Source organism: Pseudorca crassidens, chromosome 1, assembly GCF_039906515.1.
Source record: "Pseudorca crassidens isolate mPseCra1 chromosome 1, mPseCra1.hap1, whole genome shotgun sequence".
Lineage (NCBI taxonomy): Eukaryota > Metazoa > Chordata > Mammalia > Artiodactyla > Delphinidae > Pseudorca > Pseudorca crassidens.
In genome coordinates this window covers 35,104,723-35,123,148 of record NC_090296.1, presented here as the reverse complement: position 1 = coordinate 35,123,148, position 18,426 = coordinate 35,104,723, and the positions used below count along the sequence as shown (strand labels likewise).

Sequence of the window (18,426 nt, the reverse complement as noted above, 5' to 3'; positions counted from 1 at the left end):
AGAGTTTATTACTCTTCGTATCGGTTTGCCGTGTTTCAGAGAATAGACTTGTAGAAATACGCGCTGTAATCTTACGGTTAAGCAGAACTAAAACACATAAGATACGGGAATTTCAGGTCCCTTTTGTCAGCGCCCCAAACTTAGGCTACTTTAACGTTCATTAACAAGAAACATTGTTTCTTGGGGAAAAGGTGTAGCAAAGAAGTCTTGTTTTTTCTACCGATTTAAGCTGTTATCCAAGGGGAAAAAACCTTGTAACTCTGTGTCTTTCAACAGTTTGGAATTATTTACGTAGAGCTTTACTGCCTCTTCTCAGTTCATTGGATGCCACATGACAGTTAGCGATTCTCAAAACATCTCAAAAAGATGCACAGTAATGTTTTTAGAGATGGGTGCTTCCTATTTCAATGACAGTGAACTAGTTTAAAAGCTTTATTTGTGTAGCACTTATGTAGTAAAAACGAGCATTCAGAACGTAACTAAGTGTTAGGGCCGAATCAGCATGATCACGGGAGTTGCCTCTATCACATCATACTTTACTTTGGAAACGAATGTGGACTTCTGTATCCATTATGGCGACTTGACCATGCAGTGGTTTAAGAAGTCCTGCCTACTGTTTGACCAGGCAAAATTACTGACATTGCAGGGTATTTGAAATTATCTTGGAATTCAGTTCATGTATTTTGAAAGATGGGTGTTCTTTACTGGAGAACACATACTGTATTGTAGTACTCTGACATATTGAGGCTTTGTGGGTTAAACTCTGGAGTCAATGTCAGATGACCTGGATTTAGCTCCTGTTGTACTTAGTAAGCATTTGTCTTTGAGGAAGTCATTTAATACTTTAATAATAATTGTTTAATGAATTAAGTTACAAAATGGAAATGATAGCTCCTTTGCCTTTTAATAGCTTATATTTGTATAGCACATTACACTTTCCAAATTTTATCACATGTATATTATTTCATTTGATACCCGCCACAAACCGGTGAAGTACATGGCACACACTAGAAACTACAGTTAATGGGAATGCATTTCCCAAGCAGCCACAGCTAGTAAGTAGGAGAGCGAAGTCTGGAACCCATGTCTAGAACTATTCCCAAAGTCAGGCTATGCTACTTGCCTGACTTGAGGACCCTATTGAGGGCAAAATAAAATAAGTCGAAGTGCTTTGAAAATTATGTAAAAGGGCTGATAGATACTTGATGTGTGACTCCTATTCTCCTGACTGATTTTTTTCAAAGTGAGTGTTATTAGCATAATATTTCCATAAATAAAGAGATAGTTTCAAAATCTGTTAACCATTATGCAGGTTCTTTTGCAAAGTAGATTTTTTTTATACTCCATTACTTGTCTTTTACTGGGAATGACATACCATTAGCAGTATTCCTTTATTTACACCGTCTATTGCAAAGAGACTTGTACCTCCTGAAGCATTAGCATCCATATCTCCCTTCAGGATTCTTTTACACGATTGCCTATGTTCTTTTACAATTGAATTAAGTCTTGCTTCTCCAAAATTATTGGCTTTACTATTTGAAGAAACTTGGTGAGTAAAAGTGGTTAGCACCTGTTAAATCTCTTAAAACTGTTTCATACATTTCCATAACGTTTATTTTTATATCCAGTTTGAAACTTTTTCAGCTCTCAAATTTTAGTACTTTACATGCAGATATTTGACAACAGTTGTCCAAGAAAAAAAAAAGCCCTGTTTAAAAATGAAACAACCAGCTCAGCTGTTTCTTGGTGGGTAATTGAATGTCTGCTTCCCTTTATTTCCTAAATCCCTGTTTTGTCAGGCTTCAAAGAGAAATATATCTCTGCCACTATTATTAATATGCAGCTTTATTTTTTGTTATACGGGATAGGTTAATACTAAAAGTTTGCACTAATTTATAGTTTCTGTTCCAGCACTGAATATGTACATTGATAGTGCTTTTTGTTTAAGATGTTTTACTGATTGTCATGTATTTATCAGTGATATTGAGAGAAAATATAGCCTGATGTATAAGACACAAACTATGGATTCAAACTTCATAGGTTCAGATTTTGACTGTCATTGTTAGCAGTATATGACAAAACAAGATGCTTAACCCATGCTTCATGTTTTTCATCTATAAAATGGGGAAGACTAGGAGGAAAGTGATACCTCAGGGACATAGGCAGTGGCCAGATAATATAGGACCCTGTAGGTAGTGGAAAAATGTATAAATCAGTGGGTAAGCCACTAGGAAGAAACATGTGGGTGCAGGTAGCAAGTTCTCAAACTGCTCTGAAGCAGAACTCTGGTGTTCTATGAGCTGGATATAGGTGTTCTGTCTTTAAGATAAGTAATGACAGTCTTATTTCCCAATTAATATGAAAAAAAATAAGTTAGTAGGTGAAGTTTCACAAATTTTTCATAGGACCTTAGGTCTTATTATTGCCTGTCTTCTGAGCTTTGACAATAGTAAGTTAGTTAAGGTTAGCAGAAAAACATGAAAATTATCAACTATGATTAATTTGAAAGCTTCCTTTTAAAAATGTGTTTCTACATATGGTATGATTTTAGGCCTGTGGGTCATAATAGGAGTGGTGTTGAAAATAGGTTGGGTGGATCAAAGGGAGTAGTTTTAAATATATTTAATGTGTGGAGGTTAAGAGAAACTTGAACTTTATAGTAGTGGGAATCTATAAAGCTGTTCTCGAGCTTCGGTATAACTATTCAACAAAAGAGAAGAATATTTGGGAGTAATGGGAAAAGTGGAAGCTAAAAATTATGGTAGTTGTGAATTAAATTCAAGTTTGTTTTAAGAGGAAAAAAATTCAGATTACTGTCTTTTGTGATTAATAAATTTTTTGTTTTTGTCTTGACATGTGATACTATAATTTTGGCTATAATAAATAATAGAGTATATCATTTGATATATGGTTAGGGTTAGGATTTAATTTGTTGGAAGAGTCTTCCCTTCATGTAGCAGGCGGTAACATATCCAGTCTTAGCTGACTTGGAGGAAGAATAGCTTTAGTTTTTCTGACAGGTTTATAATAGTAGTGATGCTTCCTATCATTTGTTATTTCTTAAAGTATTAAAATAATATTTTACTCTTAAGGTATACCTTTAATCCTTCAGCGTCAGGACTTTGTAAATGGTTGTTATTTTTTATGATTCCTCTGAAACTGATGGTAGAGAATCACGCAAGCCTTACAAAAATGTGGAGCAAAATAAAAATTAAAGCTTGGTTCCAGAACATTCCTCTGTTTTCTGGTACCATTTAAGAAGTTTAAAGAGGGGAGAAAACCAATAACTTCTTCCAGTGGCAAGATGTGGAAAATTGACATTTTAACATTTTGACCTTAACTGAACACTTACTTGATTCTTTTGTTCAGATTGCAGAATGCCGGGTCTAAGTTGTAGATTTTATCAGCACAAATTTCCTGAGGTGGATGACGTAGTGATGGTGAATGTAAGGTCCATTGCTGAAATGGGAGCTTATGTCAGCTTGCTGGAATACAACAACATCGAAGGCATGATTCTTCTGAGTGAGTTGTCCAGAAGGCGTATCCGTTCTATAAACAAACTCATCCGAATTGGCAGGAATGAATGTGTGGTTGTTATCAGAGTGGACAAAGAAAAAGGTAAATGAGAAAAAGATTTAAAATAATTTATATTTAAAAAATTTATATTTACTTATTAAATATAAGTTTATATTTAATATATAAGTATTCATATATTAAATAATTTATATCTGGAAATTTTTTATTTAAAATGGTTTATTTTAAAATATATTTTTTGTAAATTGCCTACTGAAGTAAAAAAAAAAGAAAAAAAAACACCTCCTTTTGTCTTTAAACTCTTTTACATACAGAGTTGTTAGAGAAGGGTGCTAGTTAACCATCTAAACAAGACCTTTTAAGTTAGTAGTGTTTTGGGGTTTTTTTGGTGGGTTTTTTTTTTTTTTAATTTTATTTATTTATTTATTTATTTTGGCTAAGTTGGGTCTTTGTTGCTGTGCACGGGCTTTCTCTAGTTGCGGCAAGCGAGGGCTACTCTTCGTTGCAGTGCATGGGCTTCTCATTGCGGTGGCTTTTCTTGTTGCAGAGCATGGGCTCTAGGCATGCAGGCTTCAGTAGTTGTGGCTCGTGGGCTCTAGAGTGCAGGCTCAGTTGTGGCGCATGGGCTTAGTTGCTCCGCGGCATGTGGGATCTTCCCGGACCATGGCTCGAACCTGTGTCCCCTGCATTGGCAGGCAGATTCTTAACCACCATGCCACCAGGGAAGCCCAGTAGTGGTTTAATTAGTACATCCCAGGACTAGTTTTTGTGAGCCAAGTAACCTGAATTTTATTCCCAGAGGTTATCGGGATCTTGATAATTGACTCATTGCCAAACTCACCAAACTCAGAGAGACAAATAAGCAAACCAGAGTACTAGTTCATTCATATTTGTCAGGTGCCTTTTTATTGATTTAGAGTTAGATTAGTAATCAGGTTATTGAATAAGTGATGGAAATTGGGCAAAGGTAAGTGGATTTTAGGAATATTTTTTATGTCTTTAAAAAAGCAGTATACTGCAGACAACACACCCAAAACCCAATATTGTATGTCTCTGATAATCAGAATGTTTGTGACCCCCAGATCCTATGGGATCTTTCCGGCAGAGATGAATAGGTATTCATTTATTTACTCTTTGGGTGCCCCTTCTTTGGACCCCATGTAAATCTTCACCTTTGTGAACACAATTTTTCTAAATATATTGTATAATACCATTGAGTAGGTTTTGTCTTCAACTGGCTTAATATAGTTAAGATAATTTGTTTTAGTCATCTTACTATAGTTTGTTAGATTTTAGTTCCAGGCAAGTGGTTACCATCATGCTTAAAAGACCAATCAGTCACCCTGACTGAGCTTGGCTTTCTGAATCTCCTCAGCCACCTAGTTAATTGATACTTCTGCAAATGAATAATTTTATACATAACTGACTTCTTTTCTGATTATAATCTTAGACAATAAACTTTCGAGGCAGCTTGTATTACCCCTTAGGTGGTGCTACCACTTAGCACATTGATTATTCTAAATGCTTTGATATGACTTACTTGTGCCACCCTCCCCAGCTTCCATTTTTTAAACTGCTTGAAGACTGAGATTATTCCTTAAACTTGTGTTTCGTTGTTGCTCCAGTAGGACCTCGAATGGTGTCTTATCTTATATTGCTTTCCTATTATATGAAATATATACACAAAAAGGAATCAAATACATTTTCAACTGCCATCAGAAAAAGTGAAAGGGTAAACTTGTATAAGTACAGTATTTACATGTAAAAATTTATTTTCATAATAGCATTGTTTTTACAGTGTTAATTAAAAACAAGAAACAACAATCTAAATTGTGGTTATATAAATCATGACACAACCAATCAAGGCAATTTTATACAGAATGGCATCTGAATATTCTGATATGAAAAGATCTCCAGGGTAAGATAAGAAAAAAAGCAAAGTGCAGAAGATCTATAGAAGGGATCCTTTCTGTTACTAGAAGATTAAGTCCTATTGGATAAACCATTCATCATAACTGCTATAAACCCTAAACAAGTATCTGAACAGGTGGTAAAAATTACTCAAGGAGAGTGGGAGCAACCAAAAGCAGGCTGAAACTGAAGGCAGATTGACACTTGGAAGAAAGGAACTGCACTGGATAAATTTTACAGTTTTTTGACTGAATGCATGTTACAGACAACTTCCAAGCAGGGCATTGAAAATTCTAGGGGAAAACCTACAGTCTTAATGGCTTGAGAGCCAGAGATGAGAGTTCTGGACAACCACAACAGTTGGAAAGTAGTGATAGGGATTAGAGAAAGGAGAGACACAGAGGGAGAGCCCCCAAGTTTATATATAAATTCTGCTGAAATCTCTGGCCAGCCCATGAAACTAGTAATACACAGGGTAGACTGCAGCCCAATAGGGTAAAAATCTAAACAAATTTTGTTTGCTTTCCATCTGGGGAGACAGAGCTTATAGTTTTGAATTCAAACAAGCTAACTGCTAAAACAAAAATTCAGTATCCTTGGGAATTCCCTGGCAGCCCAGTGGTTGGGATGCCTCACTTTCACTGCTGAGGGCGTGGGTTCAACCCCTGATTGGGGAAATGCAAGCCGTGGGGATTAGCCAGAAAAAAAAAAAAGAAAAAATTCAGTGTCCCTAAGAGGAACCTAAAGGAATTCACAATGTGCCATATATATTTCCTAATGTCAAGGATACAACTCAAATTGCTAAATAGTTGAAGAAACAGGAAAATATGACCCATACAAAAAAGGTAATCAATGGAGACTGACCTGGAGATCACCCTAATGTTGGAATTAGCAGATAAGCATTTTAAAGTAAATGTTATAACTGCTCAAAAATATTAGGAAAATATGCTTAATAGTGAATGAACAAAATGAAATCTCAGTAGAGATATTAGAAACTCTCATAAAGAACTAAATATAAATTATAGAAATGAAAAATATAATATCTAAAAAATTCACTGGATGGGCTAACAGCAGATAAAAGATAACAGAAGGCTCCTTGAAATTTGAAGGTAGTTCATTTAAAAAGAACCAATCTGAAGAACTGAGAAAAAAAAAAAAAACCTGTCAACTATCAAAAGCTCTATTCCAAAAGAAGGGGAGAAAAAGAACAGAAAATACATTTGAAGAAACCATGGCCAGAAGTTTCCCATATTTGCTGGGGAAGAAAAATGTTTATATATTAGAGAAGCTCAGCAAACCTGAAGCAGGATAAATACTAAGACCACATTTAGGCATACCAAACTATTGAAAAACAGAGAAAATCTTCAACGTAGCCAGAGGAAAATGATGTTATTTGTAGGGGAACAGTAATACAAATTACTGTGGCATTCTTATTGGAAATAATGAAGGTCAGAGCATTGAATGATATCTGTAAAACACTGAAAGAACACTGTCAAACCAGAATTCTGTATTTGAAGAAAATATTCAACAACAAAAATCAAATGAAAACATTTTCAGGTAAATAGAAACTAGGGGAATTTATTACCAGGTAAGACCTACATTATAAGAGATGGTAAAGGAAGTTGTTCAGGCTGAAGAACTGTGATGGCTGAAATGGAAAATATGTGGGTGAACGTAAAAAACCATTTTCTCCCTCTTTATTCTTTTTTTTTTAAATGGGGGTGTAGTTGATTTACAATGTCGTGTTAGTTTCCAGTGTACAGCAAAGTGAATCAGTTATATACATATATCCACTCTTTTTTTAGATTCTTTTCCCATGTAGGCCATTACAGAGTATTGAGTAGCGTTCCCTGTGCTATACAGTAGGTCCTTATTAGTGATCCATTCTATATATATAGTAGTGTGTGTATGTCAATCCCAATCTTCCAATTTATCCCTCCCCCCACCATCCCCTGGTAAACATAAGTTTGTTTCTACACCTGTAACTCTGTTTCTGTTTTGTAGATAAGTTAGTTTGTACCCTTTTTTTAGATTCTACATATAAGTGATGTCATGATATTTGTCTTTCTCTGTCTGACTTATGTCACTCAGTATGACAGTCTCTCCATCCATCCACATTGCTGCAAATGGCGTTATTTTGTTCTTTTTTATGGCTGAGTAATATTCCATTCTATGTATGTACCACATCTTCTTAATCTGTTCCTCTGTTGATGGACATTTAGGTTGCTTCCATATCCTGGCTATTGTAAATAGTGCTGCAGTGAGCATTGGGGAGCTCCCTCATAATTCTTTAAAATACATGTAACTACTTGTCTCATTGTGTACCCATGGGCCTTTTATTTATGGAGGTGACTGGTGACATGGAGAGGCCAATGCCATTGAAAGAACATTTTTATTATTAAAGTTTCCCAAGAGATGGGAACCCAGCATGCCATGCAAAGCCACATGAGGAAGCACCGGTTTTGATCAGGAGATAGAAGGAGCAAGGGGAAAGCCTAGGCCAGAGCTTTTATTGAGGTTTCCATGACAAAGGCAAGGCAGGTCGGCATAAACAGTTTAGGGTTGGCTCATTTGAATAGTTTGGGCAGGGCTTGGTGCATTGGGGCTGTCCCTAGTTGTCTGGTACCTGGCTCTATGCTGGTTTAGGGCATGGGATAATATTGGCCTGCTGTGTGGAACTTTGATGAGATGATTGGAGGTATGGGCTCTAGATTGGTTGATTTGCATGTAAAAGGCTGCTCCCACTGAGGCCTTTGCCAACTCTAAGAATTGTCTAGTGCCAGGCAGGGAAGTCTCTTCCCCAGTCAGCCAGGCCACAAATGTCAGAGCATCAAGAATACAGAAAATATAGTTAATGCAGTTGACCCTGTGATGAATGGATGCCAAATAGACAAATACAGTGTCTTTTGGCTTTAGCTCTCATTTGGATAATTGAAAATTATCCCCTCCACTAAGGTAATAGAATATGCAGTTACACGATGATAAAAATTCATTTCTGAAAACAAAAATCTTTTACCTTGTACTTTTTATGCAGTATTTTGTTGATACGATTTTTGTGGGGAATAAGTGTAGGTATGCCAACCCAACAATCTGGTGGTGAAAATTGTCACAGTGATTCTTTGGCACTTAGACAGAGATAATTTTTTCAAATTTTTCTCATATAGGATATATTGATTTGTCAAAAAGAAGAGTTTCTCCAGAGGAAGCAATCAAATGTGAAGATAAATTTACCAAATCCAAAACTGTAAGTTGATTTTTTAATCAAATTAGTCCACTATTTGATGTGTTTAATAAATAATCTGCATGGTGTGTTCCTGGCAGAAACAAAACCTACATTTTCTGTAACAGTATTACCATTTCTCATTCTGTGTTACATAGAAAAACAATTTGAAGACTTTATTTCAAAAGAGTATGACTTCAGTGTTCTTGTCTCATGATGTTACTACCTTAAAGCATTGCTTGATGTGTAATATTCTCAAACCAGTACTGGACCATTAGTGTTTTTAAGGTATTTTAGGTTAAATTAACTATGGGTGATTTCAGCTGATTGGGCTTGTCGCAGCATGTAGTTTTTGATTTTCAGCTCTGTTCTGGGATAAGGATCACAGAGACAACCAGCTGTTGTTTGTTAAGAATGAGCAAAGGTCGGGCTTCCCTGGTGGCGCAGTGGTTGAGAGTCTGCCTGCCGATGCAGGGGACACGGGTTCGTGCCCCGGTCCGGGAAGATCCCACATGCTGTGGAGCAGCTGGGCCCATGAGCCATGGCCACTGAGCCTGCGTGTCCAGAGCCTGTGCTCCGCAACGGGAGAGGCCACAACAGTGAGAGGCCCGCGTACCACAAAAAAATAATAATAATGAGCAAAGGTTTGTAAAATGTCTTTGAATCCAGGAAAGCAAGGCAGGGCCTGTTACTTAGTGTGGTTCTCCACACCACCCCTCACCCGCCTTGGTTTTTTTCCTTTTCTTATTAGTTTTGCTGTGATTTCCTCAGGAAGCACTAATAAAGCAAGGACAGGCATTTCTTCATTCTCATCTTTCTGTATTTTTCTGTTCTCTGGTCCTATTTAGATTTTCCTTTATTCCCTAGATCCTCAGTGCTTATTGGCAGTTTCCACTGGTTCTGTTTTCTCTACCCTTCTCTTGTGTCTTTTGTTCCTCTGCCATGTGTGTTTCTGTCCTCAAGATAAAATGCCAAGAAAACAGTGTTTACATGAAGAAAAGATTTTTTAAATCTTGTTTAACCCCAGTAAAAGAGAGTATAAATCTAAAAGCCATCAGACCATTACCCAAATCTTTCAAGTCCCACCAAGTCCAGATCTGAGAAGCACTGCTCAAGGAAACTTCCTTTTTGTTTTGTTCCCCTAGGATATTGTAAAATGAGCATAATAGATCTTATTAGGATAATAAGACGATAGAATGAAATAGCCAATGTTAGTACTTTTCCTCACTCAGATTTTGTGTGTAATTAACATGAAGGCCTCTTTATACTCTTTTTCTTCTTTAAGCCCTTTTATGTTTAGATTAGGAAAAGAGTTTGGCAGCAGTGGGTAGGAGGTGGGTAGGATTGAAGGATAACTGTTAAATGATAACAGAGCAAAAGAAATAATAAAATCTCCATCCAGGTTCCATGCTCTTATGGAGTAGTAATAATGCTATCTTACATTTTGATCCGTAAGACCTCACTACAGTAAAAAGGAAAGATACTAGTATCTCCCTTTCCAGCTGAGGAAATATATTCAGAGAGGTTTGTTTGTCCCAGAATTGACTTGATCTGGGTCTTAGGTTGTAAATGCTATACTACTTGTACTTGTTATACCCACTTGAGTTCGTTATTATGGAAAAGCGAATATTTCTCTATGGAGAAAGAATTTGTGTGTGGCGATCCTTTGTTGTTAAGGAATTAGTGTAGTCAAATTAACCAAACGTTTGTTTTTATATGCTATCTACTAAAATGTAAAAATACCTTTTTCTTTTTTAATATAGATCTCTTACCTTTGAATTGTTGAGCTCTTCATTTTGTTTCTAGGTTTACAGCATTCTTCGTCATGTTGCTGAGGTCTTAGAATATACCAAGGACGAGCAGCTGGAAAGCCTGTTCCAGAGGACCGCTTGGGTCTTTGATGACAAGTACAAGAGACCCGGATACGGTGCCTATGATGCATTTAAGCACGCAGTCTCGTAAGAACACCTTCTTAGCTCTGCTTCTCCATTGATACTACAGCTGCTGGGTCTAGCACACAAGTTGAGAGCCTGACATTTAATAGCACAACATTCATGTATTAAGTCCTTGCCAAATTTAGATTAAAATATTTTAGTATAATAGGCCCATGATATGGGCCAGTCCTATAAAGCCGAGCCTGTATGATTTGGTATACCGTAGTTATGTAGTTTTGTAAACCATATGGTTTCATCTCACACTACTGTCTTACATACTCTCCTCTCCTAGTTTTGTTATTGTCCTAGGTGACTTCAGGGCCAACATAGATGTTTTGTTTAAAACTTGTTTTTACGTCAGTTCCTTAGACCTTCAGCCCACGCCACATTAGCTAGTCTTCCATATAGCCTTACCCTGGGTCTTACTGTCACCAGGATTTGCTCTGTTTCCGAAACCTTTAATTCACACATTCTGTTCTTTCACCACAGCCTCCTGTCCTTCCAGCTCCCACAGGTAGTCCTACTCTGTGTCGTTTTAATTCTTATTATTATCAGGCTCTGATTCCAATCCTTTTTTTTTTCTCCCTTTTTCACCCTTTCCTGCCTTCCCTTTCTTATTCAGCATAGACACACCATGGTCCATCATTTCAACAACTTTCTTGCCAGTGTCATGAGTTTTGCCCTGTTTTTCCTTCTGTTACATCCAGCCTTGGAGCGATGTTCCTGCCTTCTCTGCACTTGTAGACTGCTGGGTGCTGCTAGGAAAAACCACAGTCTTGCAGGTTGGTGCCACTGCATATTCATGGTCTCCAACCTCAGCTGGGCCTTAACTGCTGCCCCACATTCTCTTTGCTCCTGGTCACTTCCTCTCATTCTTAGATTGGCTATTTTAGAACTTCTCCACACTCTTCCTCAGATACCCACTCTGTCCCTCTCCTCTCACTCTCACCTGGTGCGCTCACTACCTAAAAAAGAAGGTAGAAGCCATTGCACAGGATCACCTCTACTTCCACTTTCTCAGCCAACTTATCTCCATCCCACCTGTCACTACCTCCTGTGCTCCTGTCATACTGGAATTTGGATCCTTCCTGCTCTCAAAGTAATCTTACCACCTGTGCCCAACTATTCCTAAGGGATGTCTTTCCATCTACTATTCCCTCTCTTGGGTCTTCAGCCTTTTTCTTTATTGGTTTTGCTCCATCAGCATAAAAATATGCTCAGATTTCTCCCATTTATACTAAAAATGAACTTTTCAACCTCCCCTCTACTTTCTCCTGTCACAAGCACTGTGTCCTCTCTTTTTAACAGCCAGATTTCTTAAGTTCTCTGTACTTACTGCTCTACTTCTGCACCTCCCAGTCCTTCCTAGATGTTAATACCTCACAAGCAGCCTCACCACTGCATTGTTACTTTCCCAGCCCTTGTGCTGCCAAGGGTTATTGGTCTCCTCAGCCCTCAGAATGGCCAAGTGGGGCTTAGAACTGTTAGAACCTCCATCAGGCCTACTCATCAGAGGCTCCAAATACCTTCTAGTTTACCCCCTCCCCTCATGTGACTTATTTTTTTTTTTAATATCACCTTGTGGGAAAGGTGAGAATAATAATAACAGCTAACATTTATATATTCTCACAACAACCTATGGTATAAGTGTCATTATTATTCCTATCTTATAGATGAGGAAATTGAGATGAGATTAAATTGTCCAAGTTCACACAGCTACCAAATGGTAGAGCCTCAAACACAGGCATTGTAGTTATGCTACAGAGCTTATGCTATTAACCATCAAGCACTGCTTTGTATTTCTGTCCTCCCTGACTTCAGTCCTGGACTCCTCAGTCAGTACATGTCTTACCTTGGTTTGCTGTCATTATCAGCCCTGCTTACCTCTCTAGCTTCTGCCTCCACCCCGTCTCCGTTACCACTCTGCATTCTTAACAAATAACAGGTTACATTCTTAACAAATTAACATTCATCTTAACGAATTAACATTCACTCATCACCGTTCACATTGTTTCCTTGCTTCATCAGACATGTTGCAACTGTCCAGATTTAACTCATGATAATTCTGTGCCACATGTGCTTCATTTTTTTTCTCTTAATTAAATAATTAAATATAATTTCTGAGATTGTTGGAAACGATATTTTATTCCTCCCAAGCCAGAATTCCGGTCACTTATCAGTGGTAACCACTATTCTGAAATTAGTATGTATCATTATCATTTATATACATATACATGTGTGGGTAGGTTATGAAAAGTATGTATAGAATCTTTTTCATGTTTAAATAATTTGTTTAAACAAAAAATAATTTATCATTGTAACAAGCTTTTCTATACATTTTTACTCATAATGCTATTATTGACCAGAATTTCTCCAAATTGATAGATGTATGCCTACTGCATATTAATTTCTATATAGTATTTCGTTGTGAGAATATGCTTTTTTGTTCCTCTATAAAGAGATTTTTACATAATCCCCTCCGCCCTTTTATCCCCCTACTTTTCAAAACTGCTATGACAAATGTCGTACATGTCTCTCTGTACAATGTCTGGGAATTTCTAAGATACCTAGGAATAGAATTGTTGGGTCATAGGATTGATTATATGCACCTTTAAATTTACTTAGTTTTGCCAAAGTACTCTCCAAATTGGTTCTACAATTTATATTCCCTCTTCATCAACATTTGGTATATATCTCAGATTTTTTTTTTTTTTTTTGCCAAACTGATTGACGTACAATAGTGTCTTGTTTTGATTTGCATTTTGCTGGATGTTGGTAAAGTTAACAGCATTTCATATGTTTATTGACCATTTGTATTTCTTCTGTGAAACATCTGTTTATCTCATTTCCTCATTTTCTGTTGGTTTGTCTTTCAGTTATAACTTTCTTAAAACTTTAAGTTCTACCTTAGCTCGTTAAAATCCTACCATTCTTTTAGTCGTCATTTCATTTTTTCCATTTGTTCATTCGTTCAGCAAACATGCCAGTGACTAAGACTGTGGTCCCTGTTTGTGGCACTTACAAGGGTCAGATGAAATGCCACTTCACCCATGAAGCCCTTCCTGACCCCACTAATTAATATCTTCCTCTCCTCACCCCCAGGGATGCACTTCTGTTTGTTTTTTTAAAAATTTTTTCCATGTTTTTGTCCTTTTTAAGCTCCTTGAATCAGGGACTGCTAATTACATGGAAATGCTTAATTATAGTGGGATGTGAGACGTATAAGCATAACTCATTTTATTGCACTTCGCATATACTGTGTTTTTTTTACAAATTGAAGGTTTGTGGCAACGCTTCATCAAGCAGGTCTGTTGGCGCCAGCTTTCCAACAGCGTTTGCTCACTTCATGTCTCTGTTACACTTTGGTAGTTCTTGCAATATTTAAAAATTTTTCATTATTTTGTTACCGTGATCTTTGATGTTACTATTGCAAAAAGATCACATCTCTCTGAACACTCAGATGATGGTTACCATTTTTTAGCAATAAAGTATTTTTAAATTAAGTTATATACATTTTTTTAGACATAATGCTATTGAACACTTAATAGACTACAGTATAGTGTAAACATAACTTGTGTATGCACTGAGAAACCAGATGTGTGACTCACTTTATTGCTATACATGCTTTATTGTGGCAGTCTGGAACTGAACCCGCAGTATCTTCAAAGTATGCCTATATAGGCGACATTTTAAATTGCTTGCTTTAGCCAGATCTCTAAAATTTTTCCTTTAATAATAATCAGTTGGATGTTTTCTGTTTGTCATACAGGCCTAAACGCTTTACTTGCATTATCTCATTTGATACTACAATCCAGTGAGATACACTGTTTTCATTTACATTGTACATATTTGGAAATTGAGGTCTAGAAAGGCCCCAAAACACATAGTGATTAAATTGTGAAGCTAGGATTTGAACTCTAATTCTGACACTGAAGGCTGTGCTCTTAACCATTATTCTGTGGTATTATGTTTGGTGTCCTAATTATCAGTAAAGTAACCTTGACATTTTGTTTTGTGTATGTGTGTGTTGTTTTTTTTTTAATTATCAGAGACCCATCTATTTTGGATGGCTTAGATTTGAATGAAGATGAACGGGAAGTACTCATTAACAATATTAATAGGCGCTTGACTCCACAGGCTGTCAAAATTCGAGCAGGTAAATGATTTTTTAAATGATGTTTAAAATATTTTGCATGTACCAAAAAAGCTGTTACATAATGAGCCTCACCAAAGAATATGTTGCTACATCAACATCTACCTTTTTCTAAACGTTTTTCATAACACGAAAAGTTAAAGAAATTAAGTTATCTTTGCTTTTACAGAATTATAAAATACATATATATTGACGCAAGTAAATGAGTTCAGCTAACCTTAAGTTAGCCCGCTTTCTGGGGCATGGGGGGTGGCGATTATTTTGTTTTAGTGCATGCTTTAAAATTCCAGCAGTCCAGTAACATCCTCCCAGGCCTCTGGATTAACCACTGTTATGTTAGTTTGCAATATATTCTTTCAGCAGAGATTTTTCCTATCCACATATGGTGTATAGGAATGTATGCTGTTTATATTCAGATGTAAATTTTTATGTTTTTATAAGGATGAATACTATGCAAAATTTTCTTCAACTAGCTTTTTCCACTTGGTGTATCATGGCTGCCCTTTCATGTAGAACACGGGAATCTTTCTCATTTTGAATAGCTAAGTAATATTCCATAGAATGATAAACCTTGATATAAGCCAGTCTCCTCTTGATGAGTGTTTAGGTTGTGCCAGTCTTTTTATAGCAGTTGACCCTTGAGCGACGTGGGGGAGTTAGGGTCGCCTACCCTCTGTACAGTCTAAAATCCACATATAACTTAGTCCTCCGTATATGTGGTTTTGAGTCCAAGATTCAACTACCATGGTTCGTGTAGTGTTGTAGTGTTTACTGTTGAAAAATTCTACTTGTAAGCAGACCATGCAGTTCAAGTCTGTATTGTTCAAGGGTCAACTGTATTACAAAAAACACTGCAAATTAACACCCTTATACACATACACTTACCCATTTATACAAGTGTTCGGTAAGGCAGATTCTTAAAAGTAGAATTGCTGGGTCAGAGGGTATGCAGTTTTTAAACTGTTCTAAACAGTTTGTGGTTATTATTTCATTCAGTCTTCATCACACTCCTCATCTCCATTTTACAAATAAGGAACTGAAGCACAGAGGGGTTGAAATCATGACTTTTAACCCAGACATAGCCAGAATTCAAGGTGTTCGTTAAATTTCTCTGGTTTTTTTATAGTTTCATCATTCAGGGGCTTGATGTGAATGAGAAGATACAATTTCAGTGCATATTCAGATATTTTTAATTATGAAAATTAATGGCTGGGATTGATAATTGAAAGGATGATGAAAGCTTTCATACGTATTTGAATACTAGTGTATTTGTCATGTCTCTAATTTCTTTTAAACCTCTAAAGAAAATTTTTGCATTTTTTTGGTATAAGCTTTTGAATTTTTATAATTTTAGATATTGAAGTGGCTTGTTATGGTTATGAAGGCATCGATGCTGTAAAAGAAGCCCTGAGAGCAGGTTTGAATTGTTCTACAGAAACCATGCCCATCAAGGTGAGTAGTCAGTTTTTTCCCTCCCTGATAAACCAAAATCACCTAAACCAAATCAAACCAGAGTTTTTTAATGATCATGTCTCATAACAAATGTTATGAAAAGTGGTTCTTGATACGATATTTCTAGGAGATGTTTACAATTATGTGTAGGCTTTTTGTTGTAGCTACTGCTACTGTCACAGTGGATGGAGATTCCTGTTGGTATTTAGTGCCAAGGGGCCAGCTGTGCTAAGCCTACTTTACAGTAAAGAGTCACTGTGCCCATAATGCTCATGGAATCTTGAAAAGAGCAACTTATTCTCTCATATTCACACAGAGCTTTCAAGATGTTTGCCTTGAATCTTTCATTAGCAATAAAATTAACTGGATCGTTGTTATTCAGAATCTCATAGAAGAATTTCTTCTATCAGTTTAGTTTGGAACCAAACAGGAATTTTAGAGACAAATTATCCATTGTGGCAATGATAGCTATAGTTAGTTTAGCCACCAAAGACCCAGAAGTCATAATCCTTCATATTTGGTATTGCAGTAGCCTGTTTATACTACTGGATTAGATCATAGTATCAGTTAGCTTTGGCTACCTAAACAAACTACTCCAAATTGCTGTGCTGCAGAATTGGGAGTAAGTTTTAGGGTGATTTGTTGTTAAAGCAGCAGATAAGCAAAACGATTCTCGAACATCCTCATTGTTGTGTGTTGTATAGGTACATTCATAATTGAATTTTGTCTTCCTTAGATTAATCTAATAGCTCCTCCTCGGTATGTAATGACTACAACCACCCTGGAGAGAACAGAAGGCCTCTCTGTCCTCAACCAAGCTATGGCTGTTATAAAAGAAAAGATTGAGGAAAAGAGGGGCGTCTTCAATGTTCAAATGGAGGTGAGGTCAATACTGGGGTTTTTTGCCTTGTTCTTAAAGTTCTTAAGAAATTTAAATGATCTAAGTGATTTGCATTCTAAAATATCTAATCGGAGTCATTTTAAAACATGAGATGCGTTTAAGATTACAACTCCCCTAAGCATAAAATAATCATTGACTCAGAGAGTTCCTAAAAGGGTGTTTATAAGTAAATAAGAACTCTCATGGGATGGTTATTCAGGACTGTGGTCACTGATCCCCCAAAAGGAAAAAAATATAGACAATGAAAATAAGTGATTGGTTATTGCCAGAATTTAATGTAGAATGCTTAAAATTTGATTTCAGAATTAAAAACAAGAATAGTCTCATACTTTCCTCATCTCAACAAGAACAAAAACTAATTTTCATATATAATTTTCAAAACAATTTCTTCTGTGGAAAAGAATAGTAAGTAATTTATTTTGAAGCCAGAAGATGCATTTTTACAGGACATCTTTTTGTGTATTTGAAAGATACAGCCACTGCAATTATTTTCATATATTTTCCGTTCTAGCTTGTTAGAAATTACAGAAAATGTATTAGGTTTTAATATATATGTTTTCTTTTCCTGTATTGTCTTACTCTCACAAATTTCTTTTATTATTTATCTCATGGAATTTATTGGTGATATTTCAGCACTCAAAAGTGAACAGATAGGGCAGAGTTGTTAGCAAAGTGTTTTTTTAAGAGTTAAAATACCAGGCAGTAATACTATTGAAATTGAATTTGTGTACTGTTTAACTACTTCACTTTGAAATTGTGCCTCTGCTTCCACAGCCCAAAGTGGTCACAGATACAGATGAGACTGAACTTGCAAGGCAGCTGGAGAGGCTGGAGAGAGAAAATGCCGAAGTGGATGGAGATGACGATGCGGAAGAAATGGAAGCCAAAGCCGAAGATTAACTTTGTGGGCAACAGAGTCCAGTTTAAGGAACACAAAGCAGCCTTCCTGGCTGTTAACCCTAGACTTGAAAGTTTTCCAGTATTGAAAACTTCAAAGCTGAATATTTTTTATTTCGAAGTATTTAAATGTTCCAACAGACCAAAATGTGAAATGCCCTCCTAAATGTCAGCTGTTTTCACACAGTAGCTCTGACACCTTGAGCATTTTTTAAGGGAGTGGCCTGATTTCACTAGAGACAAATCTTTAAGAACAGTCATAAAATGGGGCGTGTGATTTCCATTTCTGATGTCTCCAGATTGGCACCCCTTTGTAGTTCAGTGCCTCCATGAGATTTACCAGGGGCACCCAAAGCAAATAGTCCTAACCTTTCTATATAAAATGTATCAAGCAAACATTAAATAAATTTCTGGGATATTTAAA

At 36.5% G+C, this 18,426-nt stretch overlaps 1 protein-coding gene across 2 annotated transcripts in view; it reads left to right on the top strand.

Moving 5' to 3' along the window:
• EIF2S1 (eukaryotic translation initiation factor 2 subunit alpha) overlaps positions 1-18,426 on the top strand; it is a 19,171-nt gene extending 745 nt beyond the window's left edge. For both annotated transcript variants that reach the window (XM_067732876.1, XM_067732885.1), the window contains 7 exons: positions 3,370-3,618; positions 8,610-8,689; positions 10,472-10,623; positions 14,649-14,755; positions 16,107-16,204; positions 16,941-17,084; positions 17,880-18,426. In XM_067732876.1, the coding sequence (XP_067588977.1) occupies positions 3,378-3,618; positions 8,610-8,689; positions 10,472-10,623; positions 14,649-14,755; positions 16,107-16,204; positions 16,941-17,084; positions 17,880-18,005 (948 nt within the window). In that variant the 5' untranslated portion in view covers positions 3,370-3,377 and the 3' untranslated portion in view covers positions 18,006-18,426. The remainder of the gene's footprint in view (positions 1-3,369; positions 3,619-8,609; positions 8,690-10,471; positions 10,624-14,648; positions 14,756-16,106; positions 16,205-16,940; positions 17,085-17,879) is intronic.